The sequence below is a fragment of the Tachyglossus aculeatus genome, chromosome 14 (genome assembly GCF_015852505.1).
Source record: "Tachyglossus aculeatus isolate mTacAcu1 chromosome 14, mTacAcu1.pri, whole genome shotgun sequence".
Classification (NCBI taxonomy): Eukaryota; Metazoa; Chordata; class Mammalia; order Monotremata; family Tachyglossidae; genus Tachyglossus; species Tachyglossus aculeatus.
In genome coordinates this window covers 13661212-13672483 of record NC_052079.1, presented here as the reverse complement: position 1 = coordinate 13672483, position 11272 = coordinate 13661212, and the positions used below count along the sequence as shown (strand labels likewise).

Here is an 11272-nt window from a genome sequence, read left to right as displayed (position 1 = left end):
GCCGGGCTGGCGGGCGGCATGGCGCTCGCCCGGGCCTGGAACCAGATGTCCTGGATCTACTATCAGTACCTGCTCGTCACCGCGCTCTACATGCTGGAGCCCTGGGAGAGGACCGTCTTCAGTATCCTCACCCCTACTCCGCGGGAACACGGGGGGTGGGGGGCAGGGGCTGGAGGGGGGCAGGGCCCGGGGGTGGGCAGGGCCTGGGGTGGGGGGTGGCAGGGCCTGGGGGTGGGCAGGGTGGGGAGTGGCAGGGTCTGGAGGTGGGCAGGGTGGGGAGTGGGGGGTGGCAGGGCCTGGGGGTGGGCAGGGTGGGGAGTGGCAGGGTCTAGAGGTGGGCAGGGTCTGGTGCAGGGGGTGGCAGGGTCTGGAGGTGGGCAGGGCCTGGGGTGGGGGGTGGCAGGGTCTGGGGGTGTGCAGGGTGGGGAGTGGCAGGGTCTGGCGGTGGGCAGGGTGGAGAGTGGGGGGTGGCAGGGTCTGGAGGTGGGCAGGGTGGGGAGTCGGGGGTGGCAGGGTCTGGAGTGGGGGGCGGCAGGATCTGGTGCAGGGGGTGGCAGGGTCTAGAGGTGGCAGGGTCTGGAGTGGGGGGTGGCAGGGCCTGGGGGTGGGCAGGGCCTGGGGTGGGGGGTGGCAGGGTCTGGGGATGTGCAGGGTGGGGAGTGGCAGGGTCTGGAGGTGGGCAGGGTCTAGAGGTGAGCAGGGTGGGGAGTCGGGGGTGGCAGGGTCTGGAGTGGGGGGCGGCAGGATCTGGTGCGGGGGGTGGCAGGGGCCAAAGGTGGGCAGGGTCTGGAGTGGGGGGTGGCAGGGCCTGGGGGTGGGCAGGGTGGGGAGTGGCAGGGTCTAGAGGGGCAGGGCCTGGGGTGGGGGGTGGCAGGGTCTGGGGGTGTGCAGGGTGGGGAGTGGCAGGGTCTGGAGGTGGGCAGGGTGGAGAGTGGGGGGGGCAGGGTCTAGAGGTGAGCAGGGTGGGGAGTCGGGGGTGGCAGGGTCTGGAGTGGGGGGCGGCAGGATCCGGTGCGGGGGGTGGCAGGGTCTGGAGGTGGGCAGGGTCTGGGGGTGGGCAGGATCTGGGGTGCGGGGGTGGCAGGGTCTGGGGGAGCGGCAGAGGAAAGGGGTTGGTAGGGTCTGGGGGTCGGAGAGGATGGGGGGTCTGGGGGTGGGCAGAGGATTGGGGGGGTCGGGGGAGCGGGAGAGGCCGGGGTCAGCCGGGGCCGGGAGGGAGGGAGAGGGGTGGGGGCACACTCGGGGGGCAGAAAGGAGGGGGCGAGGGGAGAGTGGTGGTAGAATAATAGTAATAATAATAATAATGATGATAGCATTTATTAAGCGCTTACTATGCGCAAAGCACTGTTCTAAGCGCCGGGGAGGTTACAAGGTGATCAGGTTGTTCCACGGGGGGCTCCCAGTCTTCATCCCCATTTGACAGATGAGTTCACTGAGGACCAGAGAGTAATAATAATAGTGATGATGGCATTTATCAAGCGCTTACTAGGTGCCAAGCACTGTTCTAAGCACTAGGGGGGTTGTCCCACAGTCCTCATCCCCATTTGACAGATGAGTTCACTGAGGTCCAGAGAGTAGTAATAATAATGATGATGGCATTTATCAAGCGCTTACTAGGTGCCAAGCACTGTTCTAAGCACTGGGGGGGTTGTCCCACAGTCCTCATCCCCATTTGACAGATGAGTTCACTGAGGTCCAGAGAGTAATAATAATAATAATGATGATGACATTTATTAAGCGCTTACTAGGTGCCAAGCACAGTTCTAAGCGCTGGGGGGTTGCCCCACAGTCTTCATCCCCATTTGACAGATGAGTTCACTGAGGTCCAGAGAGTAATAATAATAATGATGATGATGACATTTATTAAGTGCTTACTAGGTGCCAAGCACTGTTCTAAGCGCTGGGGTGTTGTCCCACAGTCATCATCCCCATTTGACAGATGAGGTCACTGAGGTCCAGAGAGTAATAATAATAATGATGATGACATTTATTAAGTGCTTACTAGGTGCCAAGCACTGTTCCAAGCGCTGGGGGGTTGTCCCACAGTCTTCATCCCCATTTGACAGATGAGGTCACTGAGGCCCAGAGAGCAATAATAATAATGATGATGGCATTTATTAAGCGCTTACTATGTGCCAAGCACTATTCTAAGCGCTGGGGAGGTTACAAGGTGATCAGGTTGTCCCACGGGGAGCACTCAGTCTTCATCCCCATTTGACAGATGAGGTCACTGAGGCCCAGAGAGCAATAATAATGATGATGGCATTTATTAAGCACTTACTATGTGCCAAGCACTGTTCTAAGCGCCGGGGAGGTTACAAGGTGATCAGGTTGGCCCACGGGGGGTCTCCCAGTCTTCATCCCCTTTTGACAGATGAGGGAACTGAGGCCCAGAGAAGTGAAGTGACTGGCCCAAAGTCACACAGCTGGCAATTGGCGGAGCCGGGATTGGAACCCATGACCTCTGACTCCCAAGCCCGGGCTCTTTTCCACTGAGCCAGGAGGGTGGGGGGCAGCCCAGGGCAGAGGGGACCCGGCCTGATATTTGAATCTTTAACGTCATTCGGGTTTTTTGCCTTTTAAATAAAAAGCCCATCCGTTTTGGCTAGCACTGTCGCCCAGTGGTAAGAACTCGGGCCCTGGGAGTCGGAGGACCCGAGTTCTAATCCTGCCTCCTCCATCCCTCGTCCGCCGTGGGACTCTGGGCAAGTCTCTTAAATTTCTCTGTGACTCAGTCACCTCCTCCGTAAAGTGGGGATTTAGACCGTGACCGTGTCCAACCTGACTATCTGGTATCTGCCCCAGCACATAGTACAGTGCCGGGCACACAGTAAGTCCTTAACAACGACCATAAAAAAAAAAAAATTGGTTTAAGAACAGTTGCTTTTTGTTGGCAATCTCTAAAGGCGATCTCTAACCCATTTATCTCCACCCTTACAATCTAGAGAGGGTAGGCCGGGCCCCACCTCTTCCCCTGTGGCTCCTCATTAGCTTAAGGGGAAGTCTTATTTTACTTAAACAATGGGAGTTCAGTACTGTGAAGTAATAACTTCTGCTTGCATGAATTGTCGGTGACCTTTTAAGTATGTCTTTTTTTCCTGTCCTTGGTTGTAAATGAATAGGGGTAAAACCCGCTCCAACTTAGCGCTGTGCACACAGTAAGCGCTCAATAAATACGATTGAATATGTATATTTTCACAATTTTAGTAAAACGGTCTCGATCCTACCCTTCGTGGTCATTTTGGTGGTGATGCATTTTCAAGCCCTGTTTATTCCTTAGACCCGCCTGAGGGCCGAAACGAAAATAAAAGGGACTTTTAAGGCGGCTTAACGGCATTTGAAACTCTATTTTGTTCCCGTGTCAGCAGCTACTATAATAAGTTGCTTAAGAATGTGAAGGAAGATTTTCTGCAACCTTAACTTTGCGTTCTGATCTGTTAATTGTAGAAGGTCGTTTACAGTGTTGGTCTTGAAGGCAGGCTGGGTAAGACACCAGTGAAGTGTTCTTGTTTGTGATTGAAACTGGGTGTTAAGAAAGCAGATACTTTCCTCTCCCCCACCCCCATTATCTATGAATATCTGTTTTCACCCTCTAGAGCGTTAATAGAGGCATTCAGAAATATGGTGCAATAGGGTGTGTTGTGTTAGGGATATCATGTTTGGCTTTATGTCGCAACCCCCGAAAATTAGTGACACCCAGCAGGAGACGCGCCCCGGAGTGCATGGTTGAAATAATAATGTGGAACTGTGTCAATGGTGGGTGGGTGGAGAATTAAAAATACTTTCTTGTTAATTCAAAATTCAAGTCACAAATATCACACCTTAGTGATATTATTACACATAATAATCATAGTAATAGTTTATAAAATAGAAATTAATGGCGGTAACGATTGTGGCGGTAATGATTCCCTTCCCCACAGCACCTGTATATATGTGTATATATGTTTGTACATGTTTATTACTCTATTTATTTTACTTGTACATATCTATTCTATTTATTTTATTTTGTTAGTATGTTTGGTTTTGTCTCCCCCTTTTAGACTGTGAGCCCACTGTTGGGTAGGGACTGTCTCTATATGTTGCCAATTTGTACTTCCGAAGCGCTTAGTACAGTGCTCTGCACACAGCGCTCAATAAATACGATTGATGATGATGATTACTGGGATATTTGTTAATCACCGTTAAGCATTGGGGTATGTATAAGATAATCAGATCAGTCACTTCCTTCCATTTATTGCTGGCTTCTCTTAAGTAGTCTCCTTTAGGGGTTAGATTTCCAGTGGGAAGGCCCCCTGAATCACTGGATGTCATCAAATCCATGTTGAGAATTAAATAGAGGCTTTGAAAAGAAATGGAAAAGTTTATTGCGTTGGGATAGAGAAGATTGAGCAGTGATTTAGTATCTTGGCTACTTGTTGTCAGTGTCATTTGATTCTCTGAGGTCAAATTCAGCTGGAATTAAAGTTGGAAGGGGGAGATTCTGCAAGGAAGCTGGAGGGATAGCCAACAGGGATGGAGGATTGAGGAATGGTTTACCCTCCCCCCCCCACCCCCCAACTACATCCCAGCTCACATGCTTCACTTCTCCCAAACTAACGTACTCGCTGTGCCTCGTTCTCATCTCTCTTGCCATTCACCTCTTTTTCAGACCCTCACTTCTGCCTGGACCTCCCACCACCTTCATAATATCCACCAGACCGCTGCTCTCCCCATCTTCATGGCCCTTCTGAAATCACATCTCCTCCAGGAGGCCTTCCCTGGTTAACCTCTCACTTGCCTACCTTATTTTCCCACCCCTCCTGCCAGTTGAACAGTTCACCCGACCCCTGCCCTCTAAAAGTTTCATACATAATTTTATACTATATTGCTCTGTCCCTTGAATTTATTGTAGTATCTGTCCCCGCAGCTAGATTGTAAGCTTTAAGTCAAGGATCCTGTGTGTTAATTCTTTTGTATCTTCCTCTGTGCTTAGTACAGTGCTCTGCCCACAGTAAGCGCTCAATAAATGTGATTGAATGAATAATAATAATAATAATAATGATGATGATGGCATTTATTAAGCGCTTACTCTGTGCAAAGCACTGTTCTAAACCCTGGGGAGGTTACAGAGTGATCAGGTTGTCCCACGGGAGGCAATGACTAAGCACTCAATAAATACTATTGATTGATTGAAGTCAGAATTTGGGAATGGATAATTTTCTTAACCTCATTTTATGGCATTGTGTATGACACTTCCTTTAACCTTCTGGGAAGTCAGGAAATCTATTTAAGTGGCTGATAAATATTTAGCTTCTAAGGTGATAAGGATCATGCTGTTTGGAGCAAGGAACTAAAATCTCTTCATTGTCCAGAACTGGACCTGAACTTGATAGTATCTGATGATTTGATCTCGGGATACTTTGGCAAATACTCTTCGGAATAGCCCCAAGCGGTATGAATAGGCTGCTAAGGGGATGGACAGTCTCACAGTGGCATTGTACGTGGACCGTGGAGCTAGCGATGGAATCTGAAGCCTGTGGTCCTAGGCTTTCACCATCCTAAAACCTATATCGTACTGAATCTCTTCTCCACGTAGAAACTTGTTTGTAATCAGGGTTTCTTCTCACTGAGTTTTAGTGGCCTCCGCAGTATTAAAGGTTCAGGTACAATCTGTATCATCGTGTTGGATTGATTGCAACACTAGAGTATCGGTGAAAATGTCAGCGTCCTAGGCACAACATGCTATGGATGATGTTAATCCTGTAAAGGGTTAGTTCCGTTTGAAGTTGGGAGGAGCGCCGACTCTGACCTGCCTTTCTATTTCCTAAAATGAACTCCTGATATTCCCTCTCACGCCCTGTCTCCCCCCTGAATTTCCCATGACTGTAGACAGCACTTCCATCCTCCCTGTTTCACAAGCTCGTAACCTCGGTGTTATCCTTGACTCATTTCCTTCCACCCAGATATTCAATCTGTCACCAAATCCTGTCGGTTCAACCGTCATAGCTTCGCTAAATCCTCCCTTTCCCCTCCATCCAAACTGCTACCACATTAATCCAAGCACTTATCCTGTCCTGCGATTATTACTGCATCAGCCTCCTTGCTGACCCCGCCCCCCCCCACTCCTGTTTCTCCCAACTTCAGCCCATACTTCACTCTGCTGCCTAGATCATTTTTCTTCAAAACTTTTCCGTCCCTGTTTCCTCACTCCTCAGGAAACTCCAGTGGTTACCCACCCGCCTCTGCATCAAATAGGAACTCCTTACCATAGGCTTTAAAGCACTTAATCCCTGTGCCCCCTCCAATCTTACTTTCTTACTTCCCCGATTTCCTGCTACAACCCAGCACGTTCACTTCGCTCCTCTTGACACTGCCCTATTCACTGTACCTCGATCTCATCTATTTCTCCGCCGATCCCTTGCCCACATTCTGCCTCTGGCCTGGAACTCTCTCCCTCTTCATATCCGACAGACGTTCACTCTCCCTATCTTCAAAGTGGTATTAAAAGCCCATCTGCTCCAAGAGGCCTTCGCCAACTAAGCCCTCATTTTGTCTTCCCCAACTCCCTCCTGTTGTCGCCCCTGTACTAGGATTTCCGCTGTTTATTCACCCCTTCCTAGGCCCAGTAGCACTTAAGTACAGAGCTGTGATTTAACCAATATCCATCTCCCCCTCTAGACTGTCAACTTGTACTTCCCAAGCGCTTAGTACAGTGCTCTGCACACAGTAAGCGCTCAATAAATACGATTGATTGATTGATTGTAAGCTCGTCGTGGGCAGGGAACGTGTCTACCAACTCTGTTATATTGTACTCTCCCAAGCGCTTAGTACAGCGCTCTCCACATAGCCTGCCAACTTTGTTGTATTGTAATAATAATAATAACTGGTATTTGTAAAGCGCTTAGTATGTTCCAGACTCTGTACATAGTCTGCCAACTTTGCTTTATTGTAATAATATTAATAGTAACTCCGGTATTTGTTAAGCACTTGCTGTGTGCCAGGGACACAGTGCTAAGCTCTGGGTTGGATACAAGCAAATCGGGTTGGACGTAGTCCCTGTCCCACATGGGGCTCACAGTCTTAATCCCCATTTTACAGATGAGGTAACTGAGGCTCAGAAAGTGAAGTGACTTGTCCAAGGTCACACAAGTGACAGACAAGTGGCAGAGCTGGAATAAGAACCCAGGTCCTTATGATTCCCAGGCCTGGGCTCTAGCCACTGGACCACGCTGCTCTCCTAAGTGCTTAATACAGTGCTGTGCATTCATTCATTCATTCAATCGTATTTATTGAGCGCTTACTGTGTGCAGAGCACTGTACTAAGCACTTGGGAAGTCCAAGTTGGCAACATATAGAGATGGCCCCTACCCAACAGTAGGCTCACATAGTAAGAACTCAATGAATATCATTGATGGTGAGGAGGAGATGAGGGAAGCTCGAGGACCGGTTAAGAGGGTAGGGCGTAATGGAATAAGGTGGGTAGGCTTGGTTCAAGATTGCCAAATGCTGAGTGATTTTTTTTTCTTTTTTTTTTTTTTTACAAGCAGCGGTTGTCCGGATTCCGGTTGGCTACTGTCCATAGTTTTTGATCTGTCAATAAAAACATGAAAATCAGTACTTTTTTATTCATACTGTTTGTAAAGGTGTTTCTCCCCAGTTGGCGACCGTGGTTGAGGGATCTGTTTCAGGAGCTTATGGTCTTTAAATAAAAAAGGCTCAAATACTCAGAATCTGCTAAGAAATATAGTAGGTGTTTAGGAGATCAATCGTGATTGTTTACTGTCACTTCTAAGAACCCTACAGTCCTTGATCTTTCTTCAGAGCTCTAACTTGAAACCAAAAAAAAAGTGGATATTTTGCAAGTGACTGAACACACAGAATGTTACTCCGCCTTTTCGTTTCTGTTTCCATGGATGAGCAGCGTTACTTTACTGCTGCCTTCAATTTACTGTGAACAACGTTCTGGGTACACTGTGTCTTTAAACGTTTATTAGCACCCTGGTATCCTGCCGACCCTCTGCGTACATTGCTGTAGCGCCAAATAATATAAGGTTGTGGGAAGTATTCTCACCAGCTTTATTGTTTTTAGACCGATTGTGATCCGTAGAGCAGAACGTGGTTTAGAATTCGTTTCTGTGGTCGTGTTTTGTAATGGAGTTGTTTTTGAGCTAAGCAAATCTCAGATTTCCTTAACTACCGCTCAGATTCAATGCTGGTTTCCATTGTTGGAATGGCATTATACACCGGTTATGTGTTCATGCCTCAACACATCATGGCAATATTGTATTACTTTGAAATTGTGCAGTGACCGAAATGTGCCCAGGAATTACTGGGACCAGAGTACGGGGAAGGACCCCCACCTCCGAGACCTCCCGAGAAGGACTTCAACAAAGTCTGATGTCGGATGTCAAGCTAGGCAACCCAAGGATGAATATAAGGACAAGAAATCCAGATGAGGAGATCCGGGAAGCAACCCTGGCTCGTATAGCGTGCTCGTTCTTTTTAGTTGTAAAAGATGCTCTTGTACAGTAGTTTTGTCTATTTTAACATTGTGATTGTACTTTGATATCAGTATTTTCTTAACCCTTGTGACCGTTTCAATATTGCACTGTGAAAGCTTTTCTTAATATAACTTTGATTACATTTTAATTACCGTCTATTTTTTAAATCAGAAATTATTACTTTGGGCTTATTTCTTTTGCTACTGTATAGCAAATGCTGTACATCTGCCTGGGTGTATTTCTATTATTAACCAGAGTTTTGTAAGAAATGACACCAAGATGAGAGGGGTGAGATATTTTCATCGAGCATTTCTTACAGAAGACTTCGTAAGACCGGACTCATGATTTTTGCTGATTCAAAGTTTTCTCAATGTGTAACGCGTCCATTTTGCTGGGCTGAAGTCAAAATATCAGCACATGAAACAGCGGAGGCATCCTTCTGAAGTTAATTAAAGGAGCAGTTAGCCTTCTAATACCTAACTTATTTGTGGATTTTTCAGTGACAGAAGAGGTTGAAGATGGATTTCTGTGATTAAAAGGCCTTTAAATCCGATTAATTAGCATTATTGTTGTACATAATGCTCGTAACAAGGAGTGGTTTGGGAAAACGTGGGTTGGGGCTTTTCCCTGATGCTGATGCTAACAGTTAATTCCTTAAATTTTATAATTTCTTGGTAGCGGCTGGCGTCATGTGCACACCTTCACATTCTTGCAATATGGTGGTGAGAAGTGTGGACAGAAATTCAAACTTTAATAATGAGGAGCTCAAGCTTGGTTAATCCCGCCACTCTTTGTAATGTGTGTGGTTTTTTTTAAAAGATTTATATTCCTGAAATGTAAAGGATGACTACCTAATTTTCTGAAATGGAAACTTATCGAAATCAAAAGTATGAAATAAAAACAGCTCTATTGAAGGTGTGAGGTTAACTTTTTTTTCCTCTTAGTTCATATTGAAACTAGGTCTCCTTTAATAAACTAGTTTTTTTAAAAAATAAACTCCCGTTATGGCCTGCTAGTGCAGATTCTGCGAAGCATGATCAGTGAGCAGGACCGTGAGCGGGACACAGGGCTTCAGTTACCAACTCTCCGCTCAAAGCCGAACAGTCCTCCGCGTCAAACAACCACAACCTCCTCCAAGTTTTAGAAGTTGAAGGTGACTTCTGCCCACATTTCGCTCCTGAGGATGGAAGAAGGTTTGGTGTATTAGGGGGCAGGGGGCAGGCCCGGGAGCTTGCCCCGCTGGCATGAGAAGGTTTCTAATGTGGGGACCCATGGAGGGCTATGGGCTGTGAGTTTCTGGCTTGAATGTCCTTTTTCCATTCCTGTGACGGGTGGTGAGGGATAAGGGAGACTGCCCTGGGCAACAGGGATGGAGTTCTGGATCCTGGGGATTCCAGCTCCCACTAGGACCCGTAAATCTATGATCTATTCCAGGCGTATCCCAGTCTACAACTTGATGTGGGTGAATTGTGAGCAGCTGTATTATGGGGTATATTTCCCCGCAGACTTCCGTGCAATTCGTTAGGCTACCCTCCAGAAGCAGCCTGACGCAGCCTGACATGATGACCCGGCCCTGCGTAAGTAAAGATTACATTATAATTCCCTCCCTGCCACTTCTCTCCCCTCTTTCGTTCCTGTCCCCTGGTCCTGAGGGCTCTTCTTCCCCTGGGTACCCTTAGTGCTGGCCTGTGGTTGGTTTTCTTCAGGCTCATAGTCGGTTTATATTGTTTGAAAGTTGCCAACTTGTACTTCCCAAGCGCTTAGTACGGTGCTGTGCACACAGTAAGCGCTCAAAAAATATGATTGATTGATTGAAAAGCAGAGCTTTCTATTTCTCAACAGCCCTTTGTGTTTGGCAGGGCCAAGTCCTGAGGGCAATCTGGGAACAGACATGAGAATGATCATGTGATCATTCCCTTTGGAGTATTCAGGTTTTAAGTAACTCGTGTTTGAACTAGCTGCTAGCTAGCTTAAACTTCCTACATTTGGTAGAGCACTGAAGTTAGATTAATCAGAAGTATTGATGACCAGGAGTCAGGAAATATAGGTTCAAGCCCCAGTTTGGCTACTGGCCTTCTGTGTGACTTTGGGCAAGTCGCTTAACCCCTCTGGTTCTCAATTTCCTCATCTATAAAATGGGGATAAAAGAGCTTGTGAGCCCGGTGTGGGGCAGGGACTATGTCTGATGTCATAAACTTGTATTTCTCCCAGACCTTAGCATGTAATAAACTCTTAATGTCCAGTTTATTATTTATTATTATTGCCAGAACACCCACACCCTTATCTTCTCAACTAGTTCTTGTAGCTTACTAAAAACTCATTTAAGTTTTTTTCAGGCTATAAGGAGGCAAAGGATGGTAGAGTGGCAGAAGATTTGATTGTGGGGATCAATTACTTTACCCACAACAGTTTGATTTTGCTTTCTGTAGTCTGCTTAGTGGAAAGAGCATGGGCCCGGGAATCAGGAAACTTTGGATCTATTCCCAGCTCTTTCACTTGCTTGCTGTGTCACCTTGGAAAAATCACCTGACTTCTTGGGGCTTCAGTTTCTTCATCCGTAAAATGGGGATAAAATGCCAGTTTTTTTGTTTGTTTTATGGTATTTGTTAAAGCGTTTTCTAGGTGCCAGGCACTGTACTAAGCACTGGGATGGATACAAGAAAATTGGGTTGGACACATTACGTAATCCACATGGGGCTCTCAGTCTTAATCCCCATTTTACAGATGAGGTAATTGAGGCACAGAGAACTTAAATGGCCTGCCCAACGTCATAGAGCAGACAGGTGGTGGAG

The 11272-nt window shown here is 47.2% G+C and overlaps 1 protein-coding gene across 1 annotated transcript; it reads left to right on the top strand.

The window, feature by feature from the left end:
* On the top strand, positions 1-9394 carry SPTSSA (serine palmitoyltransferase small subunit A). Its single transcript, XM_038756945.1, has 2 exons — positions 1-121; positions 8184-9394. Exons 1-2 carry the CDS (start codon positions 19-21, stop codon positions 8285-8287), a joined length of 207 nt encoding a protein of 68 aa, XP_038612873.1. The 5' UTR covers positions 1-18; the 3' UTR covers positions 8288-9394.
* The last annotated feature ends 1878 nt before the right edge of the window (positions 9395-11272 follow it).

Bases quoted from the DNA above. Each gene is read 5' to 3' on its own strand.
- SPTSSA (XM_038756945.1), top strand. From the start codon at position 19: ATGGCGCTCGCCCGGGCCTGGAACCAGATGTCCTGGATCTACTATCAG. The intron at 122-8,183 runs GTATCCTCACCC...ACTACCGCTCAG, and splicing joins CTGGGAGAGGACCGTCTTCA to ATTCAATGCTGGTTTCCATT.